This window comes from Podarcis vaucheri, assembly GCF_965113315.1.
Source record: "Podarcis vaucheri genome assembly, chromosome: 2".
In the NCBI taxonomy this organism is placed as follows: domain Eukaryota; kingdom Metazoa; phylum Chordata; class Lepidosauria; order Squamata; family Lacertidae; genus Podarcis; species Podarcis vaucheri.
In genome coordinates this window covers 18,032,777-18,050,064 of record NC_138760.1, presented here as the reverse complement: position 1 = coordinate 18,050,064, position 17,288 = coordinate 18,032,777, and the positions used below count along the sequence as shown (strand labels likewise).

Sequence of the window (17,288 nt, the reverse complement as noted above, 5' to 3'; positions counted from 1 at the left end):
TGCGACCTTTCCCGGGGCCTCCATTCCCTCGCTAAGGCACCTTCCCACCACCCTTGCTAGGCCCTCGGCCCTTCGGGGAGCATCAGCAGCAGCAAGAGCGAACTACGGTTCCCATGATGCCTTCGGCTCCCGCCATGCATCGCGCCCTCTCCGCTTCTCCTCGCCCTCCCCCCCCGCCAGTGTGAGGTATGGCAACGCGTTGACGACGCGCTGACGTAAGCGGAGGGGGGGTGAGGGTTCACGGAGGCCGGAGCCGGCGTCTGTCTCTGGTAGCTGGCAGAACTGAGGCGGCGGGGAACCGGACGCGCTTCCACCTCAGGCTGCCCCCTTCATGGCGGCCCGCCGGCTCCGGGAAGTCTGGCGACTGGGAGCGCGGGGAGGGCTGAGGCCGCGAGCGCCCCCGACCGGCTGGTGAGCGGGGCAAAGAGGAGGGAGGAGGAGGAGCCTGGGCTGGGCGCAGGTTCAGGGTTGCCACATTCCCCCTCGGCAGGCGCTCCTCTGCCTCACACAGCAGGCAAACTCGAAAGGGGAAGCTGCACCCCCCCCTCAAAAAATAACCCATAACCATGCTGGGAGAAGGACTCGCCTCTCGGCTTTCCTGCCTCCCCAGCTTGGAAGAGGAGCCAGGAGGAAAGTTGGCAACCCCAAACACTCCCGTCAGAGTTCAAAGGCAACGCGTCGAAAAGGGGCAGGCCCCTTTTCAACAAGAGCCCAGCGGGGGGGGGGGGAGGAGCCTTTGGCAGGTGCTGGTGCATATGGGGGGAATAATAAGGGGGGGGCATCCGCCATGCTGTATATGCCCCCCTGCTTTGGCTTTCAATTCAGTGGGGTAGCACTGAGGGGTTTAGGGGAGAATACGCTGCACAGCCCTTGGAAGGTCATCAGAGGGGCGGATGCCAAAAGGAGAGGGGTTGGAAGGGGAAATGGAGGTTAAATAGATACCTATGCTCGCATATTAAGGAGGAGGTTATATTGTGCTTGCAGGGTTTCAAGCCCTGAGGCTTCCGGGTATAGGGCGGTATATAAATTCAATGAATAATAATAATAATAAAGTTATTGTGAGTTAGGAGGAAGGCCAAGGATAGTGAGAGGGTGGAGGACAAAGAGGTCAGGGAGGAGGTTGTGTCAGTAGCAAAGACATGCTCAGAGGGAGATGAAGAAGGGTAACAGGTCTGTGCGAACTGACCCACCAAATGGTTAGAGGGGGTTTGGTTAATGGCTGCATCCTTGTAGGGAGCATGGAAAAAGTTGTGTACACACTGCAGTCCATTGAGGGGTTTTATTTCAGGGATGGAGCAGCAGGTGATTATGGGGGAGGGCTGTTAGTAGGAACCCCATTTCTCCAGCTCATGACCCTAATGCTGTTTGCCAGTAAATAACACAGTCTGGGGCTAGTTTGCCTCCTTCTGTTTCTGGTAGCATTCCACCCCCCCTCCCAAGAAATGTCTTGTTCCTTTAGCAGAATACACCTGAGGGTCACCAGAATTAAACACTGCCACCAGTGGCAATTACGCTTTTGGTCACTTATGGGTAAAGTACCCCCCCTACTTATCTCTTTGTACTCACAATTAAGGTGAGCAAATGAGTTTCTCTGTCCTCCCCGCCCCCCTTTCAATCCATGTTTGTTTGCAGAGTTGTGACTCAGTGCACAGGGACTGGTGGTTTCCTGGATCCGTTTCTCTGGAATAAGACAGTCATCTTGTGTCCATGTATTGGTGGAGAACAGTGTGTTGCATATTGGTAGCTGGTGGCATTTACAACTGTTAATCTCCAAAGAGGTACATGAAAAGGGCAGCTTAATGGAAACTTTCTCTTTAGCTTATGTAAGCATCACTTATTGGAGATTGAGAACAAAAGAGAGAACTTGACTTGGGAATAGTTGACTCTCTACAGACCCATGGCTTCTGGTAAGCTATCTATGGTCTTTAGGCTACTTGTTGGCTTGCTAAAGCTTGCCAGGACTGTGTTGGCTTGAGCAGCAGTGAAGCAAATAAGATCCTAGAACATAGAGTTGGCAGGATAATGCCACATCTTTGCCCTTCAAGCTGGAGAAGGTTGGTAGTGCCTGTTGCTTTAGGAGATCCAGAGTTAAGAGCTGGTGCCACTGGAGTCTTTGGACTCACTTGGGCCAGATTTCAAGATACACCCGGCTTTTGAACATCCTTCAGTAGGACTGCTTTTCTTGGCTTCTGCATTAGCCCTGTTTTTGTTCAGAAGCATACAATGTCTAGATTGCAGGTAGATGTACACAGTTATGCTTTTCTAGTGCTGTGTTAGCAACCACTGACTGTGGAGAATAATGTCTTGACATAATGTGCAGTGTTTGACTTCACAGAACACAGCAAGAAAGATAGGAAGATGCCTCACCATGGCCTGTCTGGCTCAGTATCGCCTACAGTCTCCTGGAGATTGAACATAGGACCTTCTGCCTGCAAGGCAAATGGCTCTACCACTGAGCTATATAGCCCTTTCCCCAGCATGGGGATGTTGGAGCCTGTGGAACTGGCTGCTACCAGGTTGCTAATGGTAACGCCTTTTGGTGCAAGATTTTGTTTGTACTTGATGTGAATGAGAATATAGAGGTGAGGCATGGCTTGAGACGAGAGAACATAAAAGTTTGTGCATCCGCAAGTGGTGATGGTATGTGAGTTGTCGTTCCTCAGTTTCTTTATGGGGAGTAAGTTGATGGGCTTTGAAGGGCTTTGTGAGGGTTAACCTACTGTGTGCTCTGTCATCCCAGATTAAAAGCACCTGGTTTCACCAGTGGCATGTTGGATTTCCTGTGCTTTAACTTTCTTACGTAACAGTCCTATTCATAAGCACTTGCTTGGCAGCACTCCAAAATAAATGTCCCAGCTAACCTGCTGGGCAGCTATTACTGTAACTGGTCCTTGTTTTTTTCTAGACTGTCCCTGAGTATGCCTCACTGTTCGATGTCAAATGGGTGATCCTTTTGGGCTGATTTGCCTATGAAGCATAGACCCTTGACCTTGCAACATGTTGCTGGATCCATTTCCTGCTTCTCAGACCTTTTCCCACCTTCACAACGCGTGCCGCAAGTTCTCTGAAAGCACTTGCCCTTGTGAAGAGTAATTGCTCGTTCAGCAAAGGACTAGCACACCAATTACCTATTTACTTTCCTCTAATTTACAGAAAAGACTTTAAGGAAACTAAACTCCTGCTGACTCGTGCCGAAAAGACACAGAGCGTGATGAAATTGGGTCAAGCATAGAGCTGGGCGGTATATTGATATATCGTCCAAAACCTGGTTTGAAGTCCATATCGTAATAACGGTTTCATAGTTTTTTGCCTGGCAATGTATTGTGAATCATGATGTGTGTGCCCAGCCCTAGTCATGGCACTCATCTCCTTAGCCTGTAGTGGGGTTCTCCAGAAACCATACAGGTCCATTTCTTCAGTCCCCTGAGGTCATGATTGCGAGCAGCCTGTAGCTTTGTCCGTTCATGCAAAGTGTACTCGTTTCTTTCCCCTCTGGTATGGAAATTCCTCCTTCCCTGAATAGACTTTCCGCTTGGCACTCTGAGCATTTATTGGTTGACAAGGCAGTTCAGCTGACCCAGTGGGAGGGCTTAGAGTCAATATTGCGTAAGATTAAGCCAGCCAGCCAGTACCCATGTGAGAGATGGAAGCTGGCCAGGGCACAAGGTAGCGCAGAGGGCTTGTGTAACCCTGTCTGATGTTTCCTTTCATGTAATTTTGAGCAAGACTTGTGGGATGTGAAGGAGGAAATCATCCACTGCTACCTGTGGGCGTGTCTGGCAGTCCCAGTCAGGGTTCAAGCATTACACTGTCTTTGGAACAAAGCGTTTGTGACCCAAAAGCAAGATGAGAGATCAGGCAGAGTCAGCCTAAGACACATACTTCCTTGTCTATGCATCTAAGTGGAGCCTCCTTCCTTGCTAACTAGTGTAAGGCACAATCCAATGGGAGGTGTTGCTGCAGAAGCCCCATTGAAATGAACAGGAGCTGTGCAAGGTTACCGAAGTGCTCCTGGCAGCTCCTGTTCATGTCTGTGAGCTTTGCCACATGAGTCTGATCTGTCCGTTTTCAACTCTGCTGCCCTTAATAGTATCCAAAATACTTCACCTGAGGCAGCAATCTCACATTTCCCCATTGTAGGGCCGTCTGTGAGATGAACTGGTGAGAACCCCCCCCCCCAATCTCTTAACACTGTAGATCAATGATTTTCAACCAGGGTGCCTTGAATAATGGTCAGGAATGCTGCGGCCAACACTGGCCTCTGTCCCTCTTCCCTTCCCTCGCATCTCTGCCTCCCAAAGGCTTGCACAGCTGTTGGTTGCAGCAGCCCTGGCTACAAGCTCCCCAGGTGAAAGGTGCCTCGGGGGCTGGCCAGGGGGTGCTTCCTGGGTTCCCGTGGGGCAGTGTGAGGAGGCATCTCTCTTTGGGGCAGGGAGGACAGGTCAGAGACCGGGGGTGGTAGCTAAGGCTGCCCAGAGGACTCCGAAGGAGTGGGGAGAGGAGAGGGGGCTGAAGGAACACTCCACAAGGGAGGGTGTTTGAAAAAGGGGTGAGGTGCTGTTAGCTCTGCAGGCAAGGGGGGACATAACTGGGTTCTGAGCCCCACAGGGGTGCCTCAGAATGTAGTTGGTCAAGGGAGCCATGGACCCCAAAAGGTTGAAAATCTCTGCTGTAGATCAAACATAACAGCATCCCAACTACTGTCATACTCCCAGCTGACTAAGTAAAAGGCCTTCTTGAAGCCCGCTTGAAAGCAGGAACAGGCAAAAGGAGGTGTTTTTGTCTTTATGACATACACAGCTATGTGCTGTCCTTCTGTCCAACCTTGGAGAAGGTCTTGGGGAACACAGAAAAGACCCTGTTTATTACTTTGATGCTGGGGAGGAAGCAGGCTTTTCTTGGACCTTACCTCAGTTTGTCAGCGTGGGTGATAAACCATATAGTAAGTTATACAGTATTCCTTTATTTCCTTGCATATTTCTCAAATTCAGCATGGTGCAGGTTTGCAAGTTGCTTCAAATACGATGGTGGGTGGTAGCTTAAGCCTGCACATTCTGCTTGGCAGATTGGATGTGCACAGTCTTGGCTCTGAAGACTCTGTCTCACAAATGTAGAGAATGCTCAAGGATATATATATATATATATATTTGGGGGGGTGTAGCATTAATATAGGAGCCTCTAGATTAGCAGGGGCCTTTGTCTTTGAAAATTAAATGGTTCTAGAATCAGGCTTGTGTACTCTGCTGATTATTTCTAGACGTGGTATTTTTCAAATTTCATAACAGCAACAACAACAACAATTTATTTATACCCCACCCATCTGGCTGGGTTTCCTCAGCTTCCAAGAAAATATTAAAAATGCAATAAAACATCAAACATTAAAAACTTCCCTAGGTTTTAGGGAATTTAGGGAATTATTCCCTAAGAACACAACTTCAAAAGGGGGTGCTTGGTCATGCTTCCTTGTAACTTATCTATGAGGAAACTCTCAGATTAATGCTCCTGTATTGCTTTCTGCTGGGCATTGAAGAGTGTCCCTTTGGAATTAATCTTCATGAAGGTGTAGTGAATCTCCTGACCGTTGAGTCCAGCTAATCCTGAGGATTTTTCAGTTCCAGGTACATGCCGTCCTGTGGGATTCTGATGATCCGTGCCCCCCAAGCTGTCACCAGTGCCGATTGGGATCTTAGTGCTCAGCACAGCCGGACGTTTATCAACTTTACAGGGCCTTTCACCAACAAACGGAAGGAATATTCGGAAAGGAGGATCCTTGGGTGAGTGGACTTGCTTCACAGGAGGATGAATGAGCTGTATTTGTGATTAGAACAAAACTGCACCTTGCCTTCTAGTCCAGCATCCGCTTCCCACATTGGCCACCCAGATGCTTCTGGGAAGCCCACAGGGCATTGGGAGGCAATAGCCTCTCCTCTCGTTGTTTCCAAGCAACTGGTTATGGTGCCTCTGATCCAGGCAGTAGTGTATATTTATATATATGTAGCCAGCCATCATCACTAGCTGTCATGAATCTCCTAATCTTCTGTGAATTTGTCTAAATGCCTTTTGAAGCCGTCCAAGTTGGGGACCCTCCCTACATTTTGTGAGCGTTGTGAAGTCTTTCCTTTTGCCCGTCCCAATTCTCCCGCCATTCATCTTCATTGGATGGTATTGCGTTCTAACAGTATGAAAGAGGGAGAAAACTTGCTTCCTCTACACCATTCAGAATTTTATAAACATCTCACGCCCCATGCGCTGCTTTTTATAAAACGAAGAAGCCCCAAATGTTGGACATAAAGATTGTCCAGCAGCGTAGGCAGTGGCATAGGACTGCAAAGGCAAAGGGTCCATTCCTAGTTTTGTGTGTGAGTCTGAGGAAGCCACTCAAACTGTGGCCATAGCCACACTTGCCTAGAAGTAGCTCTCAGTCAGTCTGCTTAGAATCAAGGTGTCAATTGTGCTGGGTCTAACCCATAACTTCTGTTTGAGGACTTTTCTGTTTTGCTCTGTATTGGACAAATAAACCCCAAGAATGAAGTATTTGTTCTGATAATAGAGTGTAGGGCATAGGTGCCTTGGATAAATAAGAACAAAGTATGTACCATACTCCCTCACCTTGTGACTGCAGCAGATAAAATGCATTATATGTCCCACCACCCAAAAGCCCCCAAAGTCCTGGGCTTGAGGAAGAGGGAGGCAATGCTGCCTTGGAAGTTCTCTTACCTTAGACATGCTCTGAGCATGACTGTCAAGCTCTGAACTCAGAGCCAGGTTCCAGTATTCTGTATACGTGCAAACCCAGTTGTGATTTCAGCCATCTCCCAACTGCATACCCTCTTCTCAATAAACTCATTGGCCAGTTCAACTAAATAATGGCTTACCTGTTCCCTGTTATGTACATTGTGTGCTGTCACCATCAGGTTGTCAGTGTTATAACAGCTCTGAGGGGCTCCTGAATTAACTCTCTCCTTTCTTGCAGTTACTCCATGCAGGAGATCTATGAAGTTGTGTCCAATGTGGATGAATATAAGGAATTTGTTCCCTGGTGCAAGAAATCAGTGGTGGTCTCTAAGAGGACAGGCCACGTGAAGGCCCAGCTGGAGGTCGGGTTTCCTCCTGTTGTGGAACGTTACACATCCATTGTGACACTGGTGCGGCCCCACCTAGTAAAGGTGAGCTATCATCATCATCATCATAATTTATTATTTATACCCCACCCATCTGGCCGGGCCTCCCCAGCCACTCTGGGTGGCTCCCAACAGAATATTAAAAACACGATAAAACATCAAACATTAAAAACTTCTCTAAACAGGGCTGCCTTCAGATGTCTTCTAAAAGTCAGATAGTTGTTTATTTCCTTGACATCTGATGGGAGGGCATTCCACAGGGTGGGTGCCACTACCAAGAAGGCCCTCTGCCTGGTTCCCTGTAACCTCACTTCTCGCAGTGAGGGAACCGCCAGAAGGCCTTCGGAGCTGGACCTCAGTGTCCGGGCTGAATGATGGGGGTGGAGATGCTCCTTCAGTTATACTGGGCCAAGGTTGTTTAGGGCTTTAAAAGTCAGCACCAACACTTTGAATTGTGATTGGAAACGTACTGGGAACCACTGTAGCTACACATTTCTGTGCTATCCAGACTAAAATCTCTTCCATTGGCTAAAATCTCTTTCATTATACAGTACATTGTATAATCAGGAGTACTGATTCCAACAACTCGCCATGTAGAAATTTCAAATGATTAGAGTGCTTAGGAAAGAGGCCTTATCCTAATGCTGACTGATGGCATGCCTGATACAATCTGATGGGTTGCGGGTGAGCTGTAGTCCCAGAGCTGCAATCGGAACCAGGGATGGACACTCTTATTCTAGCTTATCTGGGTGGGCATGGACGTTGCTAGCAAAATCATTCTCTGATCTCACTTCTGTCCTATATCCCAGGCGGTCTGCACTGATGGGAAGCTCTTCAACCACTTGGAGACCAGCTGGCGTTTCAGCCCTGGCATTCCTGGCTACCCCCGCACGTGCACAGTGGACTTCTCGGTAAGCACACATGGCTATAAAAGTGTTCTCAGGCAGCTCGGCTCCTGTTCCACAAAGGATTCATCGGACTGTGCCACAAGGGGTGGGCTTATTCCTTTGCAACAGGAAAGAAAGGTGCTTGCCTGTGATGAAGCCCAAGCATTAGTCAGCCAAGGAAGCAAATGTTCTTTTCATGAGCAGAAACTGTGTGTACAGAAGGGCCAGAGCTCGAGTCTCGAGTCTCCTGGGTTCACTTTTTGTCTCTTAGAGAGCAGGGGAGAGCCAAAACTCCTGACTTCTTAATGAGTGTGACTTTGAGGAAGTTTTTGATCCTAAAGTGTGACCTTCTGTGGAGGTGTGAACGCTTGCTATGGGATACTTAACCTCCTCTTCTCCTCTCAATCTTCTTGTGCGTTCCACAAGGCAGAGATGGGTTTGTTCCTCAGCACCATTACCATTGCTGCTGCCTCTAAATCAGGCATCCCCAAACTCGGCCCTCCAGCTGTTTTGGAACTACAATTCCCATCATCCCTGACCACTGGTCCTGTTAGCTAGGGATAATGGGAGTTGTAGTCCCAAAACAACTGGAGGGCGGAGTTTCGGGATGCCTGCTCTAAACAATCCCAGCTGGTGTGACAAGCTCACTCTGCGTCACTTCATGTGGTCGTCTAATTTTGTGATGCTTAAGGACTAATGAAGCAACATCCTATTTTTGAATGATGATAATGAGGCAGGGCAAAGTGCCTTCCTTAGGGGTCAAATGTGGGATTGCACAAATCTCATACTCTTCCCCCAACCTTGCAATGCACCATTGGTTCTTTGTTTCTTTTCCGTTGTGTCTCTAAAATGGTGCTATTGTCTTAGAATAGCTGGGATAGATTAAGGAGGACAGCTCCATCTCGGAGAAGCTCCTTAGGTTATCAGAAGATGAGAGAAATGGGGGCAGATGAGGAATTATACTCCTTTCTGTCATTCCCGCCCCCCCATCTGCCTTCCTCCCCTCCCCCTGTCTGAGACAGGGTCTACAAGATGGTACTGGCATCTTAGAGAGACTGGAAAGATTTCTCTTGGGTGATGCCTTGTTGCACAAGATAGCGCTGTCCTTGAGCAACTTTACAAGTCCCACTAGGATGTCAAATTTTTCCTCATCTGTGAGTGGAAAAGGTGGGCTGAGCAGAAGTCCAGATGTGAACTCCCATCTCTTGTCAGCAATAAGATGGCTGCACATGTTGGAGGATATTTTCACCATCCTAGGGATACTGTTTCTTCACAGGTGGCTTAATGTAAATGAGGGATGGGAAGCCTGTGGCTTTTGAGACCCTGGCAGCTCATTTGTCATCCTTGACCATTGGCTGTGCTGGCTGGGTCTGCAGAGCTGCAGGTTTCTTGCACCTTGCTCTCGCCATTATCTTCTGATGTGCCCAGTAACAAAATGATCTCTGCCAATCACGCCTGCTGCACTTGGGGAGTTGCAAACTCTTTGGGAATATCAGCTGCAGGGCACTTTACAGAGCAGGGCTTTTCATATCTGTCACAGGAAGATTCCCTCCCACCCTTCCCCATATATTCACAGTACTAAAAGGTAAAGGTACCCCTGACCATTAGGTCCAGGCGCAGACAACTCTGGGGTTGCGCGCTCATCTCGCTCTATAGGCTGAGGGAGCTGGCGTTTGTCCGCAGACAGCTTCCGGGTCATGTGGCCAGCATGACTAAGCCGCTTCTGGCGAAGCAGAGCAGCACACGGAAACACTACCTTTCTGCCGGAAGGTGCTTTTGAACTGCTAGGTGGGCAGGAGCAGGGACCGAACAACGGGAGCTCACCCTGTCGCGGGGATTTGAACTGTCGACCTTCTGATTGGCAAGCCCTAGGCTCTGAGGTTTAGACCACAGCGCCACCCGCGTCCCTTATGCACAGTACTAGAATGCACCCCCCCAGCTTTGAAAGAGCTATGAGACAGCAGACTAATGCTCTTCCTCTCTCCCCAGATTTCCTTCGAGTTCCGCTCCTTGCTGCACTCGCAGCTGGCTACCGTTTTCTTCGACGAGGTGGTCAAACAGATGGTCGCTGCTTTTGAACGCCGGGCGGCAAAGAACTACGGTCCTGAGACCCGCATTCCCCGAGAGCTCATGTTCCACGAGATCCACCAGACGTGAAGGGCTCCCTGCTGCTTTGGTGGCCACGCGGACACTGCGCTGGGGTGTGCACTCATGGCTTCCTCAGCCCCTCTGTTTTTATCTATTTATTTGGTTTCTCCTGGTATCCTGTCTTAATTTATCCACTGGGCCTGGTGTGATGAAGAGAGACTTTTTCCTAAGGAAAGGGCCAGGTGGTCATGTTACCTCCGGAGCAACCTCTTAACTGTCTGTTTTGCCTAGTCATGCTCTTATGCTGGGTCATACATACATATTTCGTTTTGTAGGACTTTCTTTGAAGCCCTTCTCCTCCCCTCCCCCTTAATCCCCCAGTCTGCAGATCGTTTCCCATCCCATTCCCCACCTATTTTGTATGTGCCAGCATGGCCGGTCTTAGGCTGAGGACAGTGCCGAACCCTGTTTCTCTGGGGAACAGGGGGTGGCGGAAGCTCACAGCATGTGGTTGTACGCTCTCTTTCTGTGCCTAGTGAAGGGCCCATTGGAAATCGTGCCTCGCAAATCACTTGTTTTAAAAAAAAGGAAAGGAAGAAAGCCCTGACCTGGACTGCCCCTTGACAATAGAGAATAAGCGTGGAGAGGCTGTACTTTTTGTCTGGCAGTCTCCTTAGCTGTTAGTGGTTGGATTTGCAAGACTCTGCTGGTTGAATGTTGGCTTGGAGTGCAGTAGCGGAAATGCAGTCATGGCGGAGGGAAGCAGGCAAGCAGTGCAGAGTGGCTGGTGTCTGTTACTGAGGGTAGAGGGTGCTCTGCAGTTGCTGCTTTCTTTGAGGCTGTGCAAAGCTAACATCGTACTTGTGCTGAAACATCAGGCTGGGATTCTTCTTCCTTGCCCAAACAGTACCATAAGCTTTGTTCATCACTAGGCTATCTAAGGGAGATTTGCATCCAGCCAGCTGCCCTGTGTCTTCCTTTTGGTTGATAGAAGAGTGCAGAGTAGCAAAAGATGTGTGCCAAATAAAGGGCCAAGGGGGAGATATGGCCCTCTTGGAGCCGGAATAGTTTTAGAAATGTTAGAAGACACACTCCAAATGGGTGCACATTTGCGGTGGGGGTGCGGGGAGAGGAGGGAAGCAGAATTACTTGTTGGGAGTGCAACCAGAGTTTTCTGCAAAAGTTCAGATTCCTCTGTCCTCCTGTTTCATTAAAACCCATGTCCAACCCTCTTGAAATTCACCTAAAACCCAGAGGTGGATGTCTTGGTTGCAGCCTTTTGAAGTGCCATGCCTAAGGCATCTTTGGGATTATTGAGGCAATGGGTTGCACAAGCCTGCCAGCGCTCACCACAGCACCATAGTTGCGTTCTGCTTTGCATTATGGGAATGGAATATAGCATTATCAGGCCGGGGGCTGCTGCTTTGAGGACAGGACTTCCACCTGCGCAGAAGCATGGTCCCTCTTCCACCAAATATTTCCACACAGGGAGAGTGACTATGCCTTGTGCAGCCCACTTGAGATAAAGCGCCACCCGTGGGAAGTGATTAGCATGCCACTGTCTGCAGCTGGCTTGTGGGAAGGTGCTTAGTTGGGGTGTGTATTCTGAGTCTTGGCCCCATTGAAAGCTGCAAGTTGAGACCAACCTTGCCTGCCCAGCAGCTGTTCCTAAAATTGCCTCCTGTTTCCATGACCACCATTGTGGGTCTCCCCAAACCCCACCCTGCACTTTTCCCCGGTGCAGACATCCATTTGTCTTGCCTATTTTGCTGTAAACTCGGTACCCTGTTTTGAGCTGGAAAAGGAGTTTATCTACGTTTAGACGCACATTTTGCACAAGCGATGTGGACACAAACACATGACTGCTGGGGTTGAGCCCTGCAATGTGGGCCTGGGGTATTCCAGGCCCTGTTGCTTCCAAGTTTCAGACGCCAGAATGTTTGTGTGCCTGCTTTTATGAAGATGTCACGTTGCATAACATGGGGTGAGAGTGATCACTATGTTTTTCACAGATTCCTGTGGCTCTCTGTTCAGCGGAAGGAGGAAGATAGGTTAAAACGGCAGGTTGAGGGAAATAAAGTAGGTGGATGAACCTTGGGCCTTGCTTTGTTTGTGCCCATTGAGAAGCCAGATCACCCCACTTGCTCCAATGTGAGGTGTAGATCTGCTATACCTGCCCTTCGACGGGAGGGGCTTGAAGTTGGCTTTGTAACAGAGGCTTGCCTTACATGTGTTACAAGTCCTTGCTCTCTGAGCTTTCCTCTTCAGAACCAGGATCCCTGGACCAGTGATGGGGTCATGGCCAGAAGCCAGCCATGTTTGGGTAGCGGGAGGCATATGGACCATTGGGAACATGACCCCCTCTTTCTTCATAAAGTAGGGGGGCGCTGCTGTGGCATAGATACCTGAGCAATCTCCTGTCGAGGCTGCTAGGTATTGCCCATTGTACAATGGATGGCTTCCTTTTTTCTCTGACCACGGGTTTCATGGCTTCGCTTTTCCTCCAAAGAATGCAAGAATAGTTTGGGCTTCTATCCCAAATTTACTGCGTTGCTATCATTGTAATGGCTCTGGAAACAACCAGCCACTTCCTGTGCTGAGCTAGAAACCCACTTTTGGAGGCAGCTCCAAAGGATTCTTACTCGCCATCGGTTTTGCATACCAATTGGCTCCATGCAGTTACGCTGCGATCTCCCAAACTGTATAGATTTGACTGTACAGTTGGTGTCCTTTGCTGAGATGTTCCCTCGGCAACTCTCCCCAAATCTTTCATTTGTAAAGGTGGTCTTTCCTTCCCTGCTCCCAAAATTGCCAGCTTTTACCGACCGAAGGGGGCTTGTTTCCAAAGAACATCCTCCTCCTGCTTTTCTGAGCCGCTGAAACTATTTACTTGCTCTTTATCCCAGTTTCTGCTGTTATCCTGTAAGAACAAACAGGCTTGCTCTATGGAATGCATATACAAGGCAGTGATCTTTTCAGAGTCCTCAGGGAGGAAAGGCTTGCATTTCTAAGACCTGTATTTCCAGAACGTTTCTCTGAGCAAATAGTTCCTTTTGTAGTAATAAAAGGCAATAAACGCTAGTGAGGAAGCCGCTCCGAGAGGAAGTCATTAACAATAGCACGCTTCTAACCTGCTCTGCTAAGCATGTCCTGTGCTATATTCATGAAAAAGTGTCACTTTAGAACGCCACCTTCCTACTTGGCTGCCCTTGTTACATCTGAATTTAATGGAGGTACATTTGGGTGGGCTGGCAGGAATGTTTTATATTTCTATCCAAGGAACCTGCCCTTGCATCCCAGTCTGGCAAAGTGACCAGCGTGGCACAAGGGCTAGCGCACAAATTTCTCTGTCTACACACGTTCAGGAAGAACCAGCCTGAACTCTCACGTTTACACGAGGATCAGTTGCATAGAAGAGGGACTGTGATTTCAGCTGGGAGAGCCCTGGCTTCAAATCCTGTTTCTGTTTGAAGGTGATTTGGGGTCAAGTTGACTGTATATACCTACCATAAAATTTGGATTTGCGGATACAGGGAAGGCTTTTTAAAGCTAACTAAAGCGTATTTCAGAAATACTTCTGTGATATTGGCACCCGGACTGCCTGGCAGTCTCACGACAGTTGCTGCTGTTTGCAGCCTTCGCCAATAAGATGAGCAATCTTATTCATGCTTACTTGGAAGTAATTACTATTGAACTTGGTGGGACTTACTTCTGTGTAAATATGGTTAGGCCACTGTGCCAGAGGCTGGGGGACGCAAGAGGCTTTGAGTAGCACAAGGAACTTGTAGTTATCATAAGCAAGCTTACTTTCCACTGCAAGGGGGTGGAAGGTGCATTCACAAAGGGAATGAGAGGATTCCATTGTCTCCAGTTGCACAATTTATTCAAATCACAAAATTCTTTTCTGCTGGGAGGAGGGAGAGGGAATGATGACATGGTAGCAGCTTCAGAGCCCAAAATGTATTGCCTCCTTTGCTTCTAATGCAGAGACCAACCGCTGCTTTGCAAAGCTGGTTTCTTCTGGACAGTGCTGCCTGCATACCTCCCTTGAATTTGGACTCTAACCTTCAGAACAATGCTGCCAGGGCAGAGGCTAGCTTTAAAGTGGGTTCCTTTGGCACAGACTTCTGTCCCAAAAGTTTGCTGCACGTTGCGCTTCAAAGCAATTCCGCCATTGCCAAACAAAACAGCAGTGCGTCTTGGTTCCTGAGCCTCGTGCTCACTGTAGTTCTCTTCTGCAGCTATGAATGGAAACTCTGAAAGAAGGGTGCTCAATGTGTGTAGTGATTCTTAAAACATCACTTTAAATGGGCAGCCTTGCATTTAGGCATTTGTCAAGCAGGGATGAAGCCCGGTTCACCAAGACATTATAAGGCACCAAGGAGAAGGAACTTGTGGTTCTGTTACTTTGAATCATCGTGACCTTGATCCGTGATTTAATAAATTGTGTTTGCTGCAGTCTGTGTACCACACTCCCTTTAAAATGCAAGAGCTAAGATAGTTCATGGGGCGGATTCTGCTGAAGGTTGTCGTGTTCAAGTCCCATGCAGAGGACAGGAATGCTAAGGCCCCGCTAACTTCATTTGCAGTGGAGAACATAATTCTTTATTGACACCAGACGTACAAGCAGATAATGTGTCCCGGGTTGATGCTTGTTTAACGTTCCAGGTTTCTTGTCATTACTTCCTCAGCTTTTACATTCTTAACAAGAGCTTTGCCTTCATTGGAGACATTTTGGCCCTTAAAACTATATCTACTGCAGAAAAATCAGCAATGCAGTTTGTTGCTTGTGTTAGTATCTTCCTTTAGAGAGATCAGGTGGTTCTCTATCTACTTTTATTTCACTGCCCCCTGCCTGTCCCCATGAATCTGGACTTTTAAGCCTCTCTGGGCACCTCATGTTTAAACCTTGTACCTGCTGCTCCCCTCCAGTCGGCAAAGCGATTGTGCCCTAAACATTGCAGTGCCTTCTGCTCCTACCTGTATCATCATCAGGGCTGCGGCTGCCTCATGCTACTTAGCCTGGTATGTGCTACCTCAGCTTGTAAGAAAGGGGGGGGGGTATTTCCAGAAGAAGGAAGGGGGAATAGAAAATGAGATTATGCACAGTAAGAGGAAATCATCATTGTGTTCTACCCTTTTAACTGTGAATCTTATTTGATAGCTGCAAAATCTGTCCAAGAATGTTCAAAGACTGAACCAATCCCAAGAGCATTTTTATAGACCAATAAAAAAATGTTTGCAAAAAGGTACATGTGGGACTTGACTATTTAAGATTTTAGCTACATTGTCGATTTTAACCTTGCATAGTTCTTCAGGTAGAATGCATATACTTTCCACAGCTGGATTTGCTTGATAAGTATATATTTGGTACCTAGTGCATCAATATTCTTTGAAGGCATAGGAAATGTTATGCTTAATCATTAGTGCCTAAGCCAGAGCTTTCCAAACTGCTTTGCAACGTGTCAAGTGTGTCGGCTGCAATGTGTAGGTGTGTTGCATGAATGCTCCCCACGCTCCTCCCAGGGCTGGAGAGGGGTTATTTAAACCTTGGTCTGCTACTAAAACTGAATAGCTGTGTCGCGAAATGATGCATGTCTAAAAAGTGTCACCAACATGCAAAGCTCTGGCTTAAGCCTTCAATTTAGCACAGAATGCATTGGCTGCTGAGTGTATGGAGAGAAGGTTGGGTATAAGCCTAGTTTGGCTTATATACATAGGGCTGTGCTTTACAGCATGGGTGGTGACAACTAGCAATACCTATGGCACAAGGTCAAGACAAACACTGAACATGGAAAGGCAGACGATGGTGTAATTGCAAAACTATGGGGTACAACATCCCCATCCCCACCCCTCTGAGTCCTCAACTAGGTCAGGACCCAGAACTGTCAGGCATGGCAAGATGCAACGTGGGTTCTACCTTCGAAAATTCTGGTGACTATGCTGCTGCTGCAGCAGATGGCAAATCACAACAGCTATGTTCTCCTCCGAATAAGTATTTTTTTCAAAAGGAAAGCTGACTACTGTATTTTTCCATGTATAAGACAATATTTTTTCCTTAGAAATAGTAGCCAAAAATTGTGGGTCGTTTTATACATGGATAGCAGAGGGGGGATGGGTGATTGGTGTCAGCAGGTAGCAGGAGATTGGCAGCAGTGATTGGGTGTGTGATTGGTTGCTGTGGCAAGGCCTGCTGACGACTGGCTGTGGCAATTGGGCGTTGATTTACGGCAGCGGTGAGGCGTGCATGCAATCAGCTGTGGTTGTATCGAGTGGGCAGGTGGGCTTTTGGTGGTGAGCGTGCAGACGATTGCTGGCCGCGACGATGTGTGCGATTTGCAGTGTTGGGCAGTCTGTAGAGCAATTGGTGGCGGTGATGCCACCCCCCCCAAAAAATAGCTCCATAACTCTGGGCAATCTCTCCCTAAAAGAAGCTCAGCAACTTCTGGCAATTTCCCCCTCAAATTTTTTTGCTGCAGTCCCAAAAAATAAGGGTCCTCTTATACATGGGGGCGTGTTATACACGGAAATATATGGTAGTTTCTGCATTACAAGCAGCCAGTGTGCTTTTGTAGCAGGTGTAAAGGTAAAGGGCCCCTGTACAGTTAAGTCCAGTTGAATTTGACCATGGGGTGTTGCGCTCATCTCTGCTTTCAGGCCAAGGGAGCCGGCGTTTGTCCACAGACAGCTTTCTGGGTCATGTGGCCAGCATGACTAAACTGCTTCTGGCGCAATGGAATACCGTGACAGAAGCCAGTGCACACAGAAACATCATTTATCTTCCCGCCACAGTGGTACCTATTTATCTCCTTGCACTGGTGTAATTTCGAACTGCTAGCTTGGCAGGAGCTGGCACAGAGCAACAGGAGCTCACCCTGTTGCACGGATTCGAAGTGCCGACCTTACGATCAGCAAGCCCAAAAGGCTCAGTAGTTTAGACCTCTGTGCCACCTGCATCCCTACAGCAGTTGTACAAGGCCATCATCCATCAGACCACAAAGCCTCTGACACCCGGACCATAATTTGGATGTACAGTGAAGTTTCCAGTAGGGCTTAGAGCTAAGCTTCACCTTCAGGTGATACAAGTGCTACAATCCTTCTGGGATCTACCACTTCAAACTGCAGCTGAATGGTCACCTTTGAATACTTCCCTCTATAAAAGCAGGAATAGGTGTTGACATGAGGGCATACT

The 17,288-nt window shown here is 48.2% G+C and overlaps 1 protein-coding gene across 2 annotated transcripts; it reads left to right on the top strand.

Moving 5' to 3' along the window:
• The first annotated feature begins 228 nt into the window (after positions 1 to 228).
• COQ10A (coenzyme Q10A) lies at positions 229 to 15,348 on the top strand. Of its 2 annotated transcripts, XM_082212885.1 has the most exons (6): positions 229 to 411; positions 5,613 to 5,774; positions 6,974 to 7,166; positions 7,931 to 8,032; positions 9,998 to 10,209; positions 12,109 to 15,348. In XM_082212885.1, the coding sequence occupies exons 1-5, from the start codon at positions 332 to 334 to the stop codon at positions 10,163 to 10,165; spliced, it is 705 nt and encodes a 234-aa protein (XP_082069011.1). In that variant the 5' UTR covers positions 229 to 331; the 3' UTR covers positions 10,166 to 10,209; positions 12,109 to 15,348. The 2 variants fall into 2 exon arrangements, with proteins under 2 accessions (XP_082069011.1, XP_082069010.1); XM_082212884.1 differs by having other exon boundaries at positions 9,998 to 15,348.
• Positions 15,349 to 17,288: the final 1,940 nt, after the last annotated feature.

Coding starts and splice junctions, on each gene's coding strand:
- COQ10A (XM_082212885.1), top strand. CDS start 332: ATGGCGGCCCGCCGGCTCCGGGAAGTCTGGCGACTGGGAGCGCGGGGA. Junction 412..5,612: donor CGAGCGCCCCCGACCGGCTG/GTGAGCGGGGCA, acceptor AGGATTTTTCAG/TTCCAGGTACATGCCGTCCT. Junction 5,775..6,973: donor TCGGAAAGGAGGATCCTTGG/GTGAGTGGACTT, acceptor CCTTTCTTGCAG/TTACTCCATGCAGGAGATCT.